Here is a 22,456-nt window from a genome sequence, read left to right as displayed (position 1 = left end):
ATTGTACATATATATTTTATCAAATCACTCTTGACAAGTTGATCTTATACTTGCTTTAATCCAAATGCAAATTAAATTCCAACTCATACCTACCAGTGTATGACTGTTTACTTATTCCAGTTTTGGTTTCAGGTCGACCTGCAATAATAATTACATTGTACATCATAAATTCAAGAAGTTTTTTATAGTCAGTGAAAAATGAACACATAACAAAAAGTAAATACCCTCTTTATTACGACACAAAAAATTGTTGGATTTAAAAAAGTTTGTAGCATGGCGACTCCTTTAATTAAAAGATGCATGTTAATTTCATTTTTAAAATCTCAAAATAAATGGGGTGTGGTTACTTTTTGGACATCTTCAACCTGCATGTAAATATACAAGAGCTTTCACACTATTCCGAAATCAAAGCACAGCCATTATGCATGGAAATCTGAACACGATAATTAATATTCTCGACTGAAACTACCTTTACGCGATTTTCTTTTCAATCGAAAAAAGAATAATGTTGCAATTTTCTGGAATCGGGAGGGTGTACCCCAACTCCGATAACTTTCCTAGTCTACCATTTTTATTAGAATTCAATAGAATTTGGGTCGATCCTTAGTTATTTCATTTCATGTAAGCTAATCCTAACTCTAAGACTAAGCCTAAGCCTAATCCTAGCATAATGCTAACCTTAAACTAACCCTAGCCCTTACCATAATTTCAGGTACAATTACAATTTTCTACTTCAAGTAGTAGTTGCAAACTCTGGTGAAAACACTTTTGGAATGGATTATGGGAGGTACTTTAATCGGCCTCTGGATATTTATTTACCTCTAAGCGGTCGTTCACACACAAACTGTCGAGCAGAAGGTGATGCACAAGGGACATCATGCCATTGGTTGGTTGAGTGAAGATTACGTAACCAATATTTAGAACATTGCTCAAGTGCGCCACCATCAGGCTGTGACTGTCCTAATCGGTCATTTCTGGAGTGAATAATAATAATGATGATAATAATAATAATAATAAACTCTTTGTAACCTAATCCTTAACCATCACGAAATTTCGGTTATTAACAGTAATATAATTATTTTCATTACATAATTTCCTTACTCATCTTTGACGACAAACCAATCGGTATAAGTAAGAGGAGCACCATCTACCCATCGCCTTTTTCTTGATTGAATATCATAGGTTAGACCTAGAAAGTAAACATGAGACCATGTAATTGTCACTAAACACTTATATCCTTTCATCTACGTGGAATATATTAACAAATTATGTTCTTTGACATCATACTGCAGTTACACAAAGTCAAGCATAAAACAATCCAGACATGTATTCCAATTAACATACGTGTGTACATATACTGATATTGATTTTGCTCAGCCAACGTCCAGAGAAATATTGTTGTTAGTGCATCTGATTAATTTTGCTGATCAATACTAATGTGAATAGATCAATACATTTTATGGCCGAAATGATTGGCCTAAATTCAAATTGGACATTTATAGACAAACACTCTGTCTTTCTGGACACGGATGTTTGATAGCATATAATCTGTGTCCTTTTAAAGAAAAGAACACTGATGGTGCTATTTATCTTAAATCGTGTCTTCAGTTTCACAAGGGGTAGACACTGGTATAATGAAATTAAAACATCAGAAAAAGACTAACAAACAGCCACGAAATTTTCAAAAACTTTTTAGTATTTCAGTAGAACATGATGAAAAACATCCACAGTCCAAATCTGGTGGGAATCGGATCATGAGGGCCCGAGATATGGCCGCATGAATACCTAATTAGCCCCATTGAAATCAGTGTAAATTGGCCTGGTTCATAACTGTTTGGAACCAGGCCAATTTACACTGATTACACGCATTTGGACTGTGGATGTTTTTCACCATGCTCCACCGATACATGGTATTCAAAACGCTGAAATGCAAAAAAAGTTTTCTGTGACGTCATCACTTCGGTACTCTATGTCGTCTCTGTTTAAAATAATAATGACTTACCGAGGTAAGTCTCATTTTCCTCTGTATGCCAAACATTAACCAACATGTAGTGTAAGAAGTTCATTTCATTGGTGTCTAGAACGCTGACAAGATGGGCGTCATCATTATCACAAAGTCGTTCAGCTTTAGTCCATCGAATGTTTCTTGACGTGGTCTTTAATTTGTAACAGTTGTTTTTGTAATAAGACCAACCTTTGCCGCACTGTGATCCTTTCAAAATAAATAAGTGGTCAAAAACATGGTTATTTTGACCTCTGGAAAACATCATCCTATGATAACAATTTAATTATTACGTAGCGAATATTTTTGGAGGACATTTTTGTATATTTGTAAAGACTGGGTATTGTAGAAAATAATCTATATGTATTTGCTACACAAACTGACAAAAGGGGATATGCCTTTTTGATTGTAAATCGGGACTTATCCCAATATTTGAGGCGGGAGTGGACTTTGAATGTAAAATCGGATTTTTAAAATGATTTTTTATGTGATATTTCACCAAAATGTATTTTGTGATCTATTCTCGTTTAATTATAGACATGACAGAAAGGTACATATAAAGCAATCTTACTTGGTCGCATGGTTGGTGTTATTCCATCCTCCATTTTCAGGTCAAAGGTCATAGACTTGTACTCGGCATAAAACCCTTTTCCAAAAACAGTAGTTCCAGTACGAAAAACAACTTTCATCCTGTTAAAACTCGATCTGATTGGTTCCTTTCCAGGAGAATGATTATCACAATACTTTAATGACTCCTTGTTACTATCATCCACAACTTTGACGTAATTGTTCATGCATGTGACGTCATCAGACGGTATATCAAAGTCGTGGAAAACAAGTTCGATGAATGTTCCTTTGCGAGTTTCAATGTGCCATTCATAATGCGACTTGTAGTGATACTGCCTTGGGTAATTCACAGTTGCAATGGCGGCTTTATCGTAATTACATTTTTGAATTTCCTTCTCCTGTGTATGATCCGATGCCACAACCAGGTACATCTATTTATTGTGGAAAAATAAATCATGAATTCGTTAAACGCTTTTACTCTACGTACTAATAAGGAAAACTCCTCCATAATATTGATTTCGGATTGGCGCAGAAAATAAAATTTGTGATGATTTGTTTTCATATAAAGGTGGCTAAAATAATAACAGGCTGTTATACCTTGTACTACTACCAAATATGGAGCAACATATGCTAGTACACACTGAAACAGTCTTATTTCCGAAACCATATCATAACAGAAAATTGATAATAAAACTTCACTAGAATAAATGTAACAGATAAATAGTTGATATGATTAAAATTATTTAAAACGAATGCCAAATATACTTCTGATCTGTAACGTGGAAAGCATTATGTAGAATAATGGTCGTGCAAAAAAGGATTTAAAACTAGGGTTATCGTTATGTTTTAGGGTAGAATGCTGGTTAGCGTTGAGATAAGCAGAGTAATTCGGTAATTAGGATTAAGTTATAAGGAACACTCAAGTAGCGAAATAAAGTTAGCAAATGAAAGAAAATGTACCTCTACTTTCATATATTGCACGAAACCCAAGTGACTTGGCATCTAATCCGGTTTTATAAGATAAAACTACAGTTGAGGTATTTAGCAAAATCAACGGGGGTGCCTCTCCACATAGCACATGTCCCAAGCGGGAACCATAAGAAAGCTGACTTGTAGCTTCAGAAAGTAGTTCTATATAATCTTCACAGTCCCCCGTATTAGGATCTTGTGTTATATTGAATTCAGGAAAGTTAAGTGAAATATATTTGTCCGGTGGTAATGTGATGTTCCATACACACACAGAGAAAGGAAGTCCTCGAGAAGGAAAGTTTACGGTGGAAAATTCGCCACTAGAATTCGTCATTGTTTTTCTAGCGCCACAAGCAGGGTCACATTCGTCTGTTGAAAATGAGCAATCTACGAAGGAACATAAGTGAAAAAAGAAAACTGCACATATTACTTGTATATTTGAAAGGGTTATAACGTTGGTAAAAAATGACTAAGCAATATGAAACCAAACAAAATATTTGTGTGGCAACTCTTATTTTGGTTCTGATGTTACAAAGGTATCAGTATGTATTTGTTCTCATTTATAGATGCCATTCTAGTGTATTAGCATGTTCTGTTTTAAAGAGGTGCCCTTTACAGAGCCAAAGTTATTCAAAGTTTACAGAGGCAGAATATTTTAAATAACTTACTACTTGTGTTGTACGTCGCAATGAATCCAAGTTTCGGCGGCATATCAGACGTATATTCACCAATATCAAGTCGTACAGTAACGTTGTTAGATCGACAGGTGATCACCAGGTCAGTCTGGTTTCCGCAAAAGGAACCTCGAAGCTGAGACCCAAGTGCACCAAAATGATCAGTTATGTTAAATGTGTCCACACATGCCGATGAATCATGTCTCCGTCGCAGATTAATTTCATGGAATAAAAATCTGAACATTAAAGGAATCATCAATAATAAGTGAATACCAGAATTAAAATCATTCAATAACAATAATAATATAATTATTTGAAAATTTAGCTCTAAGAGTGATATGTTGCTATGTCTTCTAATTACTAAAGAACGATTGGTATAACAATGTCTTACCATTTCCCTTTAAACTTTAACTTTAAATAAACCACTAAATGCATGAGACTAATTTTAGATACATTTACTTCTAAGCCGAATAGATGCTTTGGAGTAAACTGTGATACGACAATACACAATCTAGGGGATAGCGTGTTCTCTGGGAAGTGTGGGTAATTATGGCGACTTTCGGCAGGAAATAGTCTGCCGCGTAGAACACTCCAAAAATTTTGAGTGCACAATTCAGTCCATTTCAATGTTGCATTCGAGAATCCTGGGGTGTGTAATCCTAAGATTCAAAATGCATTGACAAAAGACGCATTTATGTATCCAATTCCTGTATTAACTTAGGACCACACACCCAGGATTCTCGTCTCGTAACATTTATCATGAAGTAAAAGTAGACTCCCTGAATTGACAAACTCCGCGAAAGACGATTTGCGATATTTACCTCACGAAGTATCCATCAGAAACACGAATATTGAATTCACACCAATATCCAGTTTTATACAATGGCGGAAAGGCTAATGCTTGAATAAGTCCAGTGTGTTTGTTCGTTTCTTTGTGGTGGCTGCTTCTGCCAGAGGTTTTACTTTCCCACATACATTCACAACGCAAATCCGCCATCGCTGACAATAATCAGAAACAACAACATGCAAATTATGATTAGAAAGAGGCAAGGAATTATATAGCATTGAAAGCTGGTCTTCTTTAAAATATTAAGCATAATTACTGTCTGGCATGAACTTTTGATAACAAGACAGCAATTGCAGTGAGTCACTTAAAAAAAACTACGAAGAACGAGGTTGTTGCAACAAGTTCTAATTTTTATCGTCTCGTCTCCGCTTTCCAATGATACCAAAATAAGAACAAAGATTTCTCTCATAATGTTGCTATGATGGTTTTAGCTAAACTTCTACGAACCTTTCTCCTAAATATGGAAGTTAATAACTGTATCAACCTAACTACATATTTAAAAGTCAACATCTCTTGGAATAATGTTTCAAGACCAACATGGAAATCTTGAATATTAGAGAACATTATGGTAGCCTCAACATCATCCCTATATGATCACCTTTGATGGTCGGTCGGATAAATTATAACACTTAAATGAGCGAAAAGGATGGACCTAGGATTACCTTAAGTCATTTGGGTGAGAACACAAGGGCTTATTTTATGCCGGAGGAAAGAATGGGTTGGCGGGGGGGGGGGGGGGGGGGTGGGGGTAAAACATCAACCCACTCGTAGTATACTAGGTTTAATTAATAAGAGGTCTTTATGAAGAAGAGGAAATTAACCTATCATTTAGTTCATCCTCGTACATAAAACAAAACGTCATTCATTTTAAATATTTTAACGTGATTTAAAGTTGAATTTAACAGATTAACTTGAACCAAAACCTAATTTACGGCAAAGTGATATTTTTTATTTAAAATTTACACACCATTGTTGCATTCCATATAGTCAAATGAGTTTTCTCCAGGTCTTGTAGTGGTAGCTTCGAGTTCGTCCTCCTGTTGACCCAAATGAGTTGGATTAAAGTCGCTAGAACCTGGATAATAATTTCGCGGGTAATGTTCTTCATATTTTGGTGGGTTATTTTCGATAAGATTATAATTGCCATCTTCGTTGCAGTTAGTAGCATCAGTGATAGAGTCAGTTTTGAGACAATACAGAAGATCACTACAGCTGTCTTGAATGTTGTCCGTAGAACACTCAGAAAACTCTAAAATATAATAAATAATAAATATTAAACACTATTATTTAAGACAATACAAGCTGACGGATTATGTTACTTAGTAATCGCAAATTGCTAATTGGGAATTCTAAACATTGTTTATCTTCTTTCTTCTTAACATATTTACAAAGTGATTACAACGTTTTGTTACAATTTGGTAGTTATACGCAATAACTTACTGATACAATGTTTCCCATCAAGCCTATCTAGATGATATCCGGTTGGGCATGCGCAGTGATATCCACCGGGAAAGTTAACGCAGAAATGTGAACAGCCATGAGTGTGTCCCACACACTCATCGATATCTGCAATTATATATAATAGTAAAGGTATTGGCGCTTCAGTTTACAATTTCATAGTATTTTATTGCACCTATTATCTCTCACTCTCCCCATCTCTTTCTACCTCTCTCCGCCCGCCCCATCTCTCGCACTCCATCTCTGTAAATATATACATATTTTCAAAAGAAGCATTAAGATTGCCGCAATGAAGAAAAAACTCAAATGGAGCCTATTAAGATTGATTATGTCAGATGGTATATTGCCATTGATGTGCCGCGTAAAACCAGTAGACTGAATATTCCAATAAATTATTACCAATATATCGACGCACAAAATAGAAGTGTGCTATTCAAAATTGCCTCGTGAATAACTTGTATCATGTAGCTTATTGTCAATAAATCGCATAATGTGCTTTGGTAACAATCTAATTTAATCTAAAGCTACTTTATGCAATTTGTTTAAAAATACGTTGTTTTATATGAATTCGCGTAGTATTGATGATGTAACAGGATTAATTACCACAGTAATAGATTAATACAATTTTTGAATATATCGCCTTGCACTACAAGCAGGTTGCACGCATCACCTGTGTACTCGTATGTCTGCAATCATTGGTTGAATACAATACCATTTTTTCAAACATACTAATCATTCTATAGAATTACAATCCAGGTCTGTATCCCTGTTCTTTGACATAATGTGGTTGAATGTATAGATACCGCGTGAACGTTGTAGCGCCGGGCGATATATTCAAACATTGTTTTCATCTATTGCTGTGGTAGTTAATCCGATTATTACATCACTTCTACGGCGAATAGGAGCAAATTGGTTCATACCAAAACACCTCTCAAGTCAAAATGAACATATATTTAAATACCGTATGCTATAATGTCCTTATGATATTATCTTACCGAGCTGACAGATGGACGCTCTTCCAAGCATATCCTGCTCGCACTCATATGTACGCCATGATAGCTTGTCATTCATGTCAACATACACACACGTTTCTGCTTCATTACTTAAATCCGTAGCCTCCCGTTTAATCCGAAAGTTTTCAAAAGTTAGCGGAGTGGAATCCCTCCAATGAAATTCTTGGGAAATATTATACACAATTTTGTTTTTTAATCCAATAGCATACTGATATCGGTAATCGATTTCAAAATGCTCTTTGTAAGTGTTCAGAATGTTCTGCATATCTTTAGAGTGTATGATTAGTGGTTTACTATTTTCAGCGAATATGTCATGGCAGGCGTTTGGCTTCTCGTGGTCGACTGATGCGATGCAGTAGCCGTTATATTCCACAGCTCGGCTCCCACAGATTTGACCCTCATCTATGTGAAGAAAAAGAATGATTAGTTTTTCAAATGTTATCAAAGCTCATTCATAATGTACGTTCAAGTTGTTCAAAGACTTCATACTATGAAAATAACGCCATGTTTGTTAACGGATCGGGCAGTCTTTACTATGTTTAAATGCTAAATGTAGTCCTTAATGCTTGTATTGGCATACACTCACAAAACATAAAACTGAAAACGTAAGAAAATGACTTCAATACTACATCACCATTTGCTTATCTGAGGAAAAGCCTTGGTTAGTAAAATGATTTGAATACCCGGCGATATTTTGTCTCAACATGTTACATTCGTTCAAGGCGTGAATATGTAATATCTAATCCTACACAACTTACAAACCTCAGCAAACCTCACTATAGCAGTAGCTGTACACTCTTAAAATTTTCAGTTTGTCAGGATCTGTCACGACTCCGTTTCCATCGACAAAATGACCCAATTATTTCACTTCTATTTGACCAAACAAACATTTCTTTGGTTGTAATATTAAGCCAGCTGAATGAAATCGATCAAAACATGCCTAAGATGCATAAAGTGCCTGGAAAGAAGCTACTGGAAATGAATATGTCATATAATGATAAAATGGAGAATAATTCTGGTTTACCCAGCGCACAAATATTATCCTAACCCTAACCCACATTTAAAGACGGCACTGGGCAAATGAAAGAAGAATTGCAATTAAGCTTAACGAGATGGGAAAAACACAAGAAAGTGGCTGAGACACTTGGACGGACTGAAATGTAATAAAAATACTGGTGGAGTCAAAACACTAATTGATGTTGTTTATTATTGATTGATTATTATTACTGGACCGAAGGGCGTCTTTGAAAAAAATGGAGAAAATAATTTTCATTCTAAACTCATTTTAAATCATTTTCCATTGATATATGTATCAAGTAATATGTCATCATGTGAAGGGGTATGTCAATTCTTGAACACCCTTTAATTCTGTTATCTTTATTGCTTAGAGAACATTTTGTGTAATTTCAAGAACAGGCCATGATTTACTGACATATACATGTATACATGTGTGTTTACAAAACATCAACTGCAATGGAGGTTGTGGCCATTGAGGGTAATATACCATCAATGGCATCAACCATGTGTAAGCTGGTAATTCTTGATCCTCTGGTTCTTGTAGACAGAAACTGTTAAAGCTTTAGATAAACTTGTTTAATGTTTAATTACCTTGTAAATTGCAGCCGATTAACTCAAATCGAAGGCAGTTTGCGTCCCTGTGTGATGGTTGGGGTTGTATTCTGACTTTTCTGGCGATGAAGGGTCGATCAAAATCATAACGTTTCTCTGTGACTGGGTCAGGGTAAGCCTCAAACTCCTGCAAAGGGGAAAAAAAGTTTTTCATATGTCTTCTGAGCATAAATTTTGATGGTTCTTAAAAGGACCCATAAAGATATATTTGGTCACTTATATGAACCTTTTGCGGTTCTCTAAACAAGTAGAAGAACATGTAATGTTTTAAAAGCGTTTTAAATTTTGAACTGGTACAGGTAAAAGCGGTACACACTGACGCTTCTTCCTACAGGGTACATTAGAACCCTAATGGAACATTGCTTTCTTAGAGTGTACATTTATTACAAAAACTCTTGAAGAAACCAATTTACAATTCAATTGAGAAAAGCTGCTGCAATTATGTCTATTTGATTTTCATGTTGTTCAATTGATTGCAAATGTCAATGCTTGCTCAGTAAATTCAACTTTCAAGCGTTGAAGATGTGTTAATTTCTAGTTCCTTTAGGACTCAAGTTATAATAATATACGGCGCTTACTATAGCGCAATACCAAACATGTTCATTGCGCTTTACAAAATAAGAACTCATTACATGCAAGTTTCTTGCATATTTTAACCATACACACCCTTTACACCCTTTACACCCCTACACACAACCACAAAGCAACACGTACCATTGGTATCCAATCTATCTGCCGATACACTGACCAAGAGTCTGTATGCCTTGTATGGAGTACCTTGTAACTCTTTGGCCACATGAACATATTCGTCGCCTCATTAGTATTCCACGAAAAGCCTCCCTGGGTAATAATGCCCGTTATAGTGTAAAGATCATTCAGATTGACCTCAATCCAATGATTACTTCCGGAATCAGGCATCCAACACACGGGGCTGTAAAGACGCCCAGCGTCGATCTTGGTTACGTTACTGAAATCATCGCTAACAACTCCATGTGAAAAATTGATTTGTTTATGTGTAATTTGCCTTGATTCCATGCCAAGACGGTTTCCACAAGCTGCAAGAAATTTAACATAAATGTAGATTGAAAAAAAATTGCACTTTCTCAAATTGAATGACCAGCTTTAACCTTTCTAGTCGACTGAGTCCTGGTAGCTGACGTAGATAGCACTGTCAGTAACTAATCATATATGTGCGGAAGGAATCAATATGGATAAGAAAGATGGGCAAGTTAATACTCTCAACAGGGATTATGGTAATTGTTTCCTTCCGCACATACATGATCGGTTATTGACAGCGCCATCTACGTCAGCTGTCAATAGGAAGCAGCCGACAAGAAAGGTCAAAAGCTGGTCATTCGAATTGAGAAAGTGCTGTGTTACAGCACGAAACGTCATTGAGGTATGTCAACATCGATCACCTTTATTTGGATTTGTTTAAGAACATTTTATGTCATTTTAATGGACAATCTTATTTATTAGCTTAAGTAAACACGACAAAATAAGAACTCAATTTCCATGCTAAAAAGTACCCAATAAATGAAGCAAACGCTTATTCAAACCTTATTTGATTAAACCCAATTGAAAAAAAAAGTAGTCATGGAACATGATTGTTGTTGGGTAAAGTGTTGCAAAACTTGTTGGATAAAGAATTTACTCAGTGATGAGTGAAGTAGGAAATCCCGAAAAGAGTAAAATGTAACCCACAACAGTTGTGTATGTAATGTTCTCCCCAACCTGTTAATTAAGTGTTGTCGTTTACCTAATATCAAGTTAGATTTGCTGCTGTGCTGTGGAACTAACCTTATAAACGCAAAGCTTCTATCTGACTGTTGAATTTTTAGCATATTTAAAAAGGTTATCTTTTTATCTTTCGACAGCCATTTTAACAGCTTTCGACTGTCTATGGTTTACCATAATAGCCACACAATTGCATTTGTCACCATCACTTCAGGTATATCAACAAAACTATATATATTTCAAGTTTGGAGAAGTACAATTTGGTACTCTATGAGTAAAATTCAATCTTTCCATAGAAAAGTCATTTTCAGAGAACTCTGAAAAGCACTTAAGACTTCCCTAGGCAAAACTATATCGTACTCATTTGGAGAAATATTTTAATTTATTATATTCTTTCGCGTGGTTTAAATTGACTTACAATTTGAAAAGATGATTTTTTAAAAGCAAAATTGTTTGCTTACCTTTCCACAAACAACCAACAAATTCAACTGCTAGACACATACTCTTGTTTACACTTCTTGGATATATTCTAATTATTGTTGATTTTATAGCAGGTTCAAGGGAGATAATAGCCATATTACTTGCGTCATTATTAGCAGGAAACTCCTGAAAACAGAAATAAACCAGAATGAAACAAAGAAACAAAGTAAGTGAGAGCTTTGGAAATTGATTTATTTTTAATGCATGAATAAATTCTTTAAAAAAAATATTCTAAGATGTTTCACTTTTCTCTAAAACTATAACTAATATAGTTATCACGATAATAATGATGTTGCCGTTAATGCTCTTATAGCCAAAGTGTAAGTCGAAATCGAAAATCAGGGTTACCATAATGTCCGCAAGGACGACTTTGGTCCTTAATTTTAGATTTTAATGACGTCAAATGATGCGGAAATAACTATATTCAATGGAAGGACTCAAAATTCAAACTTTTCACTTTCCGTGAACGTTAACCGTAGAGCCCCATTGTCCGTCGCACTCACCATGGTTACATAAGGCTAATTTCATGTGCACTCATGATAGGGTTTTAGTTACCCTATTTAAAGGAACACTCCGGCAATCACAACATTATGCCTTATATATAAGAAAAACAATTATCAAGTATGAATCACGTGGTTTTATTTAAAACAAACTCATATTGACCATGAAAATGAATAAAAACAGCCATCTCTCACCACGCGATATTCAAAATTCCCGGGCCGGAATTGCCTGTTGCAATGACTTCATGTTTATTTGTGGTCAATTGTCGTCAGCCTTCAGTGTGTTACTTGGACATCATTGTTACAGGCAATTTCGGTGCCCGGGAAATTATATAGAATATCGCGTGGTGAGAGACGGTTGTTTTTTTGTTATTTTAAAGAAAATATGAGTTTGTTTGAAATAACACCACGTGATTCGTGTTTGATAATTATTTTTCTAACATAATGTTGTGATTGCCGGAGACTTCTTTTAAGGTAACAAAATATGACATGAACGGTTTAAAAGTTAACACTATTCTCGACTAAAAAGAATCTTATAACATGACAACCTTTTTGTGATAATAAGAAAAGACGCGAAGTGTTTTGATTGCTTCATTATGTATCTGTTATTTTGTTATGATACTCACGACCTGTCCACGGTAGTTACTATAATTTGCGAGCATATTATTTTTGACATCAAAAAACTGCAAAGCAAAATTCTCCATCCACTTATTCTGACCACAACCCTGGGTAATAACATTGTGTACAATGTGAAGTTGCTGAAAATCAACCTAGAATAAGAGAATAAATGTTCAATTATGTTAATACAAATTCAAAGTTATTTTAATTGCAAAATTGTGACAAGTTTTATAAAATGTAATGGCAAACCATTTATTAAAACATGAAGCATTATTACTGTATATAACCCCCTTCAATAGTTGTACCTATCCATTAAGGATGAAAGTCTACTGTACACTTTCTTGCTTCAGCGTATCTTTAATACAATAGAAGTGGGAAAAAAGGAGACAAGAAGAAGTAAAGAGCATGGCCGAATAAAAAAGGTAAGGAGGAGGCAGAGGAAGATAATGAGGAGGAGGAAGAGGAAGAGGAAGAGGAGGAGGAGGAGGAGGAGGAGGAGGAGGAGGAGGAGGAGGAGGAGGAGGAGGAGGAGGAGGAGGAGCAGAGTGAGAAGGAGGAGGAGGTGAAATGAAGAAAATGACGAAGAATAAGAATAAGCAAAGGCAGCTATCGTAAGTGTACCGTTGTTACACTCGCATGAATGCAGGTCATAGTTTTTGTTTTCAATAATTACCAAAAACACACACCAATCCGATTTCAAATTGTTTACATACAAGCAACAAAAATTGCCCGGACATACAAAATTAGCATCATTACACATCTCGTCTGGAACAAAAATGTCATGTACAGTTCCACAACCTTTGCAGACGACACAACAGAAAATAAAGTATTATATAACTTTTGATTCTCCCTACCTCACCTTTGGCAATAACCTATACAGTCCCTCAATAATTTCTTACAATGATACAGGTATTTCCTAAAACTATGAATATCTAATACATTTAATACTTTATGTAATACAATTTTTAGTCAATAAATCTCACCTGGAGCCATTCATCTCGTTCGCTACTGATACGTGGCATCCATCCATACATTAAAGGGGTGCCATATGAGTTTAGTCTAGCCTTGTGAGCGTCATGATTAACGTTACTATCCCTGCTTGACGCGGTGAGCTGACTATCGTGAATTCTACCCGAAGCTACTCCAAGAGCGTAATCACAATCTGGAAAGAAAATATTGCAAATGCGATTTAACGTTCATACTTTAGTAGCCAATTCAACAGATTGTTTAGTTACATGAGACAGATTTTGAAGTAAAGACCGAATTAACTTTTGATTTTCAGCATAGCTTAACATGAAGAACATTAACCTTGAAGGCACATTTATAATGCATAAGAACATCCTGTCTTGAAATGCAATGTTTTCTATTAATTCACCTGCACGTTGTTGTGTGTTGAAAGTATAACATATCCAAGGTTAAAACGTACTCGGTCGTTTCGTTTACGTAAAAGTTCCCTTTATCTATGCGTGTCGTTTTTGGAAGTTTTTTACCGCTATTGTTTTTTAAATTGTAATACACTCTTAAGCGAGCTTCAGACTCCGTATTGTACGTACAATATTGTATGTACAATACTTTTCGTGACGTCAAAAAGTATTACACGTGCAATAAATATACGTGCCACGACTAGTTGAATCAGATTAAATAACGCGCTATAACCCTGACGGTTCATTGTTTGCTAAATCCAAGCGAAGTCACCAGAAAATCTATGCAAGATAAATTTCTACTGCTGCTGATGAAAAATCCTAGAGTGCGTTTTGAGGTTTTTTCTGCACTTTACCAGTAGGCCTAATAAATTCATAAAAAAATAAAAATCAAATACAGATTTAGGGCGAATGCTTTTACTCACTGCTCATCTGATCCACTTTCCCAGGAAACTAAATACCGATGCTCCTTAGTTTTTCCCTGACTTTCCAGACATAATTATGAGTAAACATCAAATTTAATGTTTACAAAACAATCAAATATATATACATTCGTTTGCATTTTGTACATAAATATTAATATTAATAATGTACAAACATGAAAAAAGGGGGCCTAAGAGTATGTCTATCTTTAATCATATACTAATTCCGCCATGCCCAAACATATTTTATATATATGAAATCGTGTAATGGCACCCAAATTCCAATAAAAAATAAAAACAAATTTGTTATCAAATACACTAGGCGTATACATTGTATTACAGGCATTTAATAGATGGTGCATTTTAATAAATAAATAGATTAACACGGGTAATGGACGATAAATATTTGGCAATACCGGATTTACCACAGAGCCAGTGGACAAAGAAATTAATTACAATTAAAACAAATTAAATGAGAAAATGAAAGCAAGGACATTTGGTGTTCAAAGTATTGTTTTAGAATGCGAAGGAGTCCTAAATGTTATCCTGGCCCAGGACACTGATTAATGTAAATTCGACCCATAGTTATTTTATCTACTTTTGCCAGCAATCAACCTGTTCAATGTGATTTGTGCCTATTTTTAATACAATTCCGAAATCTGACGTATCAATGTTGTATCGTCCACAAACTATGATCCGAGACTATTTCATTTGACACGGTTGTATGGATTTCAAAAGATCGGTCCTATAATAGATATCGATTAGAGAATTACAGCAAGAGGCTTTGAGGATGCCGTAATCCTCTTGACAATCAACCAATCAGAGAGACATATTTCAGAATTATGTTCGTATACGCCGTAGAAGTGACGTCATAATCTGGTTAACTACCATAGCAATAGATGAATACAATTTTTGAATAGACCGCCCTGCACTGCAAGCAGATTGCACTGATCACCTGTGTATGTCAGCAAACATAGATTGAATACAATACCGCTCTTTTCAAACATACTTATCTTACAGGTGCAAGTGATCAGCCTTTCTTTGACATCTATGGTTCAATCAGGAAAGTTGAAAAAGAAGGAGGAAGAACGGAATTATATCCTTGAGATAAGATTCCAAAAAAATCCGCCCATTTTGGAATATATATTAATTATTTAGGAGAGTGTTTTAGGATTTTGTTAGAAACGGGATGATTTTTGATCATCTATATTTTATTGTTTTAATGTATTTTCCTGTCATTTCCTGCAAACCTAATAAAGATATTTTGATAATTGAAAATAGTCTGTATCATAAATCGTAGAGGTTGAAAGCGTAACCAAGCGTGCAAAATTATTATTTGCCATGGAACTTCGGTCATATTTTATTTGAAATAAACTGGATGTTAGGATCTGCATGCATGGTATGCATGGTATTGATGGTATACAGACACTGACCTTTCCCTAAAACCAGTAAGCAGCAACTTGTGTATCACACCCGTCATGGGTTCGAACCCTTTTGTTGTATTTTATTGTTAAACCTAAATAGCGTGATTGCTTTTGAATGAGCGGCAACACACATATTTTGTTTGAGGATAGCTGGATCTATCTCCTTCGTTTACATCTTCTCTGGGTTCAATGCATAGGTACCGCGTGAACGTTGTAGTGCAGGGCGATATATTCAAAATTGTATTCATCTATTGCTATGGTAGTTAATCCGATTAACTACGTCACTTCTACGGCGTATAGTTGAAACTCTTTATATATTTCAAGTAATCTCGTTTCACATTAACATGTTTATGGATGTATTGGGATGATCATAAGTAGGTCTATAACATACACTATCATAACATGCCTCAACGATATCAACATGTAAAAAGCTGTTGCAAATTCATAACACAACGTGTTATAATGTATAATGTTATATGCCAACACTTTAAAAAACAATAAAAATATCAGTATCAATCAGATCAAAACCATAATAAATACATAGGCCTACAAATAATACTTAAAAAACTGACTAAATCAATATATGACTAAATGTCAGTATAAATGAATCGCTAAATCAATTAATCAATCAATAAACAAATAGGCCTAAATAAATAAATCTATAAATAAATAAATAAGAACTGAATGCGCCATTTATATTATTATTACAATTTTAATATTATTAATATCGTTAGTATTAATAGGCCTTTTAATATTAAGTACAAAAGTTGAATACAAAAAGACATAAAAAGATGTTCATCATTCGGTGCACGAACACTCACTAAATTTACCACTCTTAGAAATTTGGCAACTACGTATCAATTAAGCAAGCAATGATTGTAGCACAATATATATTTTCCCGGTACATACTATTTATTGCACGTGTAATACTTTTTGACGTCACGAAAAGTATTGTACATACAATATTGTACGTGCAATACGGAGTCTGAAGCGCGCTTTACTATATATATTCACATGAAAAGTGTGAAATGCTAAAACGTAGATTGAATTCATTTAATTGCATTTGCCACGTTGTACGAGTCAGCTGAATTAATTTTTATGTTCTTAAGAGCTAAGTCTTTATTGTATGCTGTTGATCTACTCTATTATCTCCCATTATTTGTATATCTTTTCTGAGTTCTTTATAAATTTGTTGATCTATAGAAAACAGCAGGGAAAGGCTTATACGATTGCTAGCTAATGTAATAAAAATCAATGAGCATACAAGTGCTTTACAGATTTCATATCTGAATCCGGATATACAAGCAAATGAAACCAACCGTTATCCCGACATCCTAAGATCTCAAGCCGCAAGGCAACTCTGGTGCGCCATTGCAATGGATGGATACGTAGCATGGTTGCACGTATAGGTGGCTGAAAAAGCACCGGATGTGAACATGTTGGTTCGCCATTGGCTTTAAATTGCTGAAAAACAGGAAAATACACATTAAGTACATAAATTAAAAATAGTTTGAAATGTAAGTCAGCCAACCAATCAATTGATAATTAGAATGAAACTATCTAAACTGATGATATCTTGTATGCAAAAGTGTTGAATCAAAAGTATTTACACGACATTTATTTTCTTCATTACGCTAATTTGAAGTATAAAATATTTTTAATAGAATGACTGCAGCTGCTGAGGTACTTTTTTGTCAATATTATTGGATGTCCGCAGAAAATGTACACAGCTTTGTTATTGATTGTCAATAATTATTTGAAAATATTTGAAGGTAGTAGTGATTAATATGTGATGTGATCAAGGAAAATCAGTTGGAAGTCGGAAATATTGATTTTGAGATATAGCTAAACAAAGGACTTTATTGTCCAAATTTGATGGGGTTTTCTGTAAAATGTAGCTTTGCAAATATTGTTCATAATCCTATAAACACTGTAAATTAAATATGCCCGAAATTAAATGTGCCAGACTGATTTGCTTGATCACACCACATATTAAGCCTACTACTACCTTCAAATATTTTCAAATAATTATTGTATACACATTTGAAACTTTTATCTGCGAGCTTTTACCATACACTTTAACTCAATTGTTTTCGTGAGGCTTCAGAAACATTATACCATATCCGCTAGGCGTACTACGCCAATATTACAAAATGTACCAATGGCGAAACAAAATTAATAAAGGATGTTCCAAAGCTAATATACATTGTCGATAAGCGACAAGTGGTCATGACATGGTTTATATTGATGTTATCTGATAGCCTGTTTACTATGATATGATATAAATAGTTCAGTTTATGAAAAATCCGAGACGCACTAAAATTAGAATCCTAATATAAGTATAGGAGTATCTTTAACGTTTACGTATCGCCAGAATTGTACCGAACATATTGAAATCGTTGAATGTTTGTTGTTGTAAGGTTTGAGAATAGAGAGACGCACGTCTTTTAACTGCTATATATTAGAAAGGTTTCGATTTCCAAACGTACGTACGCCCGTAGATCTATTCAAAATCCCGTCACAGGAGAGTGATTTTGAATATTATATAAAAGGGCGTACGATACGCATGTTTGGAAATCGCAACCTCTATAATACCCTCTTAATATCAGCTGATACACAATTGCAATTCGTATCAATGAAGCAAAGTTAACACAAAACACTTCATCCAAAACTCTATGACAATATATTATTTGTCCTAATAAGTGAATGTGTGTGCACTTGGTATCGAAATATTATACCACTCCGTTTTTATAGTGATACAAAGTGCGAATTAACAAAGGTAAACATTAATAAACCATTCTCCTCTGAAATACCTATGTGTTCTGATAAGTATTATGGGTATCACATCCCAGAATACACAGTGCACGGATGGACAAAGTTAACAGGCATTATATTAATCAAATAGTCTTCTTTTTCCAATTAAATACTTGTGTGCTTAATAGTAAAATACATCACAACATAAAATGCTAAAATCTCAAAAGTAACACGTCAACAAAATTGTGTGGGTCAATGTACTACATTTAGGCAATGTATCGCTGGCAAAAATGGCAAAACCCTTCGTCAATCATGAAGCCTTCCTGACCAGCGATAGCAATATCGGGGATAATACATTGTAATATGTTTTATACTCACGATAGTCGTAGGTTTAGGAAGAGTTTCATAGTTTGAATAATTCCACATTGGTATAGTTTCATTGGTGGTGTACGATATGTAAAATTCTTTGACCCAGCTCCCTTGATTGGCTGTATCTCCATTACCTTGGACAATAATTCCTATTTTAAAGCACAGGTATATTAAATCAAATTTAAATCATAAAGAATTAGTGCACACAAAGAGGTTCTTGAATAAAGGCATTTGATTTTTAAATACTTTTTCAAACTCCGGAGATGGTTCAATTTAGGTGTTAATTTTTGTGTGTGTATTTTATTATCAATGCTGGCATTACGTTTCACTACCTGAAGAGAATTGATCAAAACTGAATTCCTTCCTGAGGTTGGTATCTGTCAATGAGTTGACCAGATCACAAGGATGTCATTATAGCTAGAGGCAGTATATAACACAAATGGGTCAATGAGTTACATAAACTTGTGTGGTACTGGGTTACCAGGAAGTGAGGTTTGCCTGTGGCAATATGTGGTTAAATGTTGATCCCTCACTACAAGAGTTATTACCGTCGATTTGGTTGAAAAAGGAGGCACGACATGATCGTATCTTTCCAAGCATCAAAACATAATGGAAGTTTTTAAAGTTAAAAGTGTTATACAAAATGTTGTATCAATGTATGCATAAGTGCGCGTGTGGAGTGACTTCTTTTTTTATTTATGTTGTTTTAGGTTGTTGTTATTAAAAATCGACACATGATCAATTATCATGTCTCTATAAAGGAACATGACATACCTGTAATGATCATCCGTTGCTGGAATGAGACTTGTATCCAGGGAGCATTGTCTCCACTTGAAGGCTGCCATAATGAATCATTATGAAGTCGAGCGAACCATGGCGCGTGCTTTGAATCGCCAAAGGTAGACGCTGTTACTTGAGAGTCACCGATGATCCCAGATTTCATACCAAGTGGTAGGGGACAATCATCTGAAATCAAAAGTCAGAGGTGCAATCATGCTCAAAATAATTACTCTGTGTGCTACTATTTGAGGTCTTATTTCCCAAACCAGACAAGATGTGTCTGACGAGTCTTCTTCAAACAAGCGTGAGTGTTTCTGTCTGCAGTGTATGTGACTAAAGATCAGTGATTTGTATGCAATGTTTTTGTCATCAAAACTATTTTATAACCATGGCTTAAAAGAAACTTATAATTTTTCACAAGGTCGTATCTTAACGTCCATGAAAATGAACCAAAATTACGCACAGGTTTACTTCAATACTCTACTCTAAACACATGTCAGTAACCAAGCAGTTATCCAACTGACACAACAGCAAAATGCACTGACATGAAATAAGAATGATTACAAGATCCTTGCACAGGTGATAACTCTTAAGGAGTAAGTTGAATAGTAAGGAACAAGACCTCTTTCTTGACGAAAGTGCGTGAAAAGCAGAACGCAACACCTTTTCATCATCTATGCAAGGATCTTGTATGCATGCGTACAGATTTCTTATGCTGGGTGCCAAATATGTGCTGTGAAAGTGGTCCGGGAAGCTGTTTCGTGTCATAGCATTTTACTGTTGTGTCAGTTGGACAACTGCTTGGTTACTGACATGTGTTTTGAGAGGAGTATTGAAGTAATCCTGTGTGTAATTTTGGTTCATTTGGATGGACAGGATTTTAAGATATGATCACAAGTTGTGAAAAATTATAAGTTTCTTGTTGAGCTCAGTTTATTTTAATGTCATTTAATGACTAATCATTGTAAGCTATAGCGTTACAAAAGTTCAAGTTAAATTAATTCACAATGGAAAAAATTGAGAAACAAAAAGAAAACAAATGACATTACAAGACAAAAGAAGACTGGCAAAGATGGTAACAAAAGATTGGAAGTAAACATACCCATCAGTTGCCTGATATTTGCCAAACATTATGATCATGGTAATTATGTCGGTTTTTACAATACGGATATCAAGCAAAATCTAGAAAGTTGTCAATCACATTGAACATTGAACAAAAGGTGTTACAAACATATGGTGACAATGGTGCATAAAACAGAGAAGTGCAATTCAAAATGATTGGTAACCATCTGTGGCCTGTTGTTTTTTCCAATAATTAAAACGCATTCAGTAAATAACTAAACCAGCTTTTTGTTATCTTATATTTTTTCACAAAAGAGTTATTAAACAACTCTCTGAGTCGGAATCGTTGGCCAAGTTTTAGCCAAACATGTTTCAGTTTAACTCATTGGTAATTTTATTAATTAAATAAAAAAGCAGTGGACTTATGATCAAGCAGACAGCACAGACAGCGAAAGCTAAAGTCGAGAGTATTGTTTCAATGAATTTGTCAATCAAAACTGTTTACATTGTTTTACCTACAATCCTGCAAATGCATCTTCTAACAGAGATCGAAGATTTTTGTCGTCTATTCTGTTTTACAAAGGGATCATCAAGCAAAGCTTTAGGCCTGAAATGGCATTCATATTACGAATTTAAGAAAAGATGTGACAATCATATATGGTTGGTAACAATCTGTGGCCTGATTTTTATTTTTTATGGGGTTTTTGTGCCAAAATTGGAACTGTTTACCTCCATGGTAATTTTATTTTTGAAATAGCAAAGCAAAGCTTTCCTTTATTTAATCTGTTTTTCACAAAACAAATTGAGCAAAATTCTAAGCATGAAAGGCGGCTGTCAATCGCATTTCGAAGTTAATAAACATTGTTACAAACATATGGTGAAGATGTCGTAGTTAACAAGAGACGTGTGCTTAATCATGATTGAAAACCATTGGTGGCCTGACTTGTTTTGCTAAAAAGTTGTTCAATTCAAATTTATGGTAATTGTATTCATTAAATAACAACGCTTTTCGTTATCTAATCTGTTTTTACAAAAGGGATATCAAGCAAAACTCTAGGCGTGAAAAGGAGCTGACAATCACATTACGAATTTCACAAAAGGGGTTACAACAATATAGCGAAAATGGTGCATTTAACAAGAGAAATGTAATTCAAAATGGTTGATAACCATTGTTGGCCATGTTGTTGGACAAACATTTGTTCGATTTGACTGTATGGTAACGTTATTCATTAAATAATGAGGGGATCTACGATCTTAGGTCGTTAGGGCGTAAACACGCGCGTTTTTTTTATGACAAATAAAAACAATTGGGGTGGTAGTTATAGGGGTAATCTGGTTTTGACAAAAGGGCTATAAGGCAAAATTCTAGGCCCGAAAGAGAGCTGTTAATCATATTTCGAATTTAACAAAAAGATGAACATATAGTACGTACATAGGCCTAACGTTTTCTGTTTATAACAATAGGGATAGCCTATTTAACGAATCTGATCATCTGAATTGTACCCGCTAGAGCAAGTCTGGAACCTAACTACAATATGTGTTTCCAGGTGCGAGTAATTGAATTCACTGGAAAATGTGCAGATATCGGTTGGGTGATGGGCAAAGCCGGTCAGGTCAAATAACATTAAAAACTTGTGGATACCATCTATTCGTATGGGCAGTACGATTGCAGTATAACATAATAATAATGTATTGTATAACTACCAAATTTTATAATAGGTGACCGTCCA

The 22,456-nt window shown here is 34.8% G+C and overlaps 1 protein-coding gene across 1 annotated transcript in view; it reads right to left on the bottom strand.

The window, feature by feature from the left end:
• LOC140143974 (uncharacterized) overlaps positions 1-21,261 on the bottom strand; it is a 39,640-nt gene extending 18,379 nt beyond the window's left edge. Inside the window, 21 exon segments of the mRNA XM_072165807.1 lie at positions 94-138; positions 820-974; positions 1,102-1,189; positions 2,003-2,212; positions 2,574-2,958; positions 2,960-3,000; positions 3,530-3,925; positions 4,207-4,448; positions 5,034-5,211; positions 6,027-6,308; positions 6,500-6,625; positions 7,513-7,932; positions 9,139-9,286; positions 9,874-10,214; positions 11,358-11,502; positions 12,503-12,646; positions 13,478-13,656; positions 17,081-17,225; positions 18,894-19,033; positions 19,659-19,850; positions 21,246-21,261. Of these exon segments, the coding sequence (XP_072021908.1) occupies positions 94-138; positions 820-974; positions 1,102-1,189; positions 2,003-2,212; positions 2,574-2,958; positions 2,960-3,000; positions 3,530-3,925; positions 4,207-4,448; positions 5,034-5,211; positions 6,027-6,308; positions 6,500-6,625; positions 7,513-7,932; positions 9,139-9,286; positions 9,874-10,214; positions 11,358-11,502; positions 12,503-12,646; positions 13,478-13,656; positions 17,081-17,225; positions 18,894-19,033; positions 19,659-19,850; positions 21,246-21,261 (4,018 nt within the window).
• Positions 21,262-22,456: the final 1,195 nt, after the last annotated feature.

The sequence above is a fragment of the Amphiura filiformis genome, unplaced genomic scaffold (genome assembly GCF_039555335.1).
Source record: "Amphiura filiformis unplaced genomic scaffold, Afil_fr2py scaffold_35, whole genome shotgun sequence".
In the NCBI taxonomy this organism is placed as follows: domain Eukaryota; kingdom Metazoa; phylum Echinodermata; class Ophiuroidea; order Amphilepidida; family Amphiuridae; genus Amphiura; species Amphiura filiformis.
Note: the sequence above shows the minus strand (reverse complement) of the source record. Positions and strands in the feature narration are given on the sequence as shown.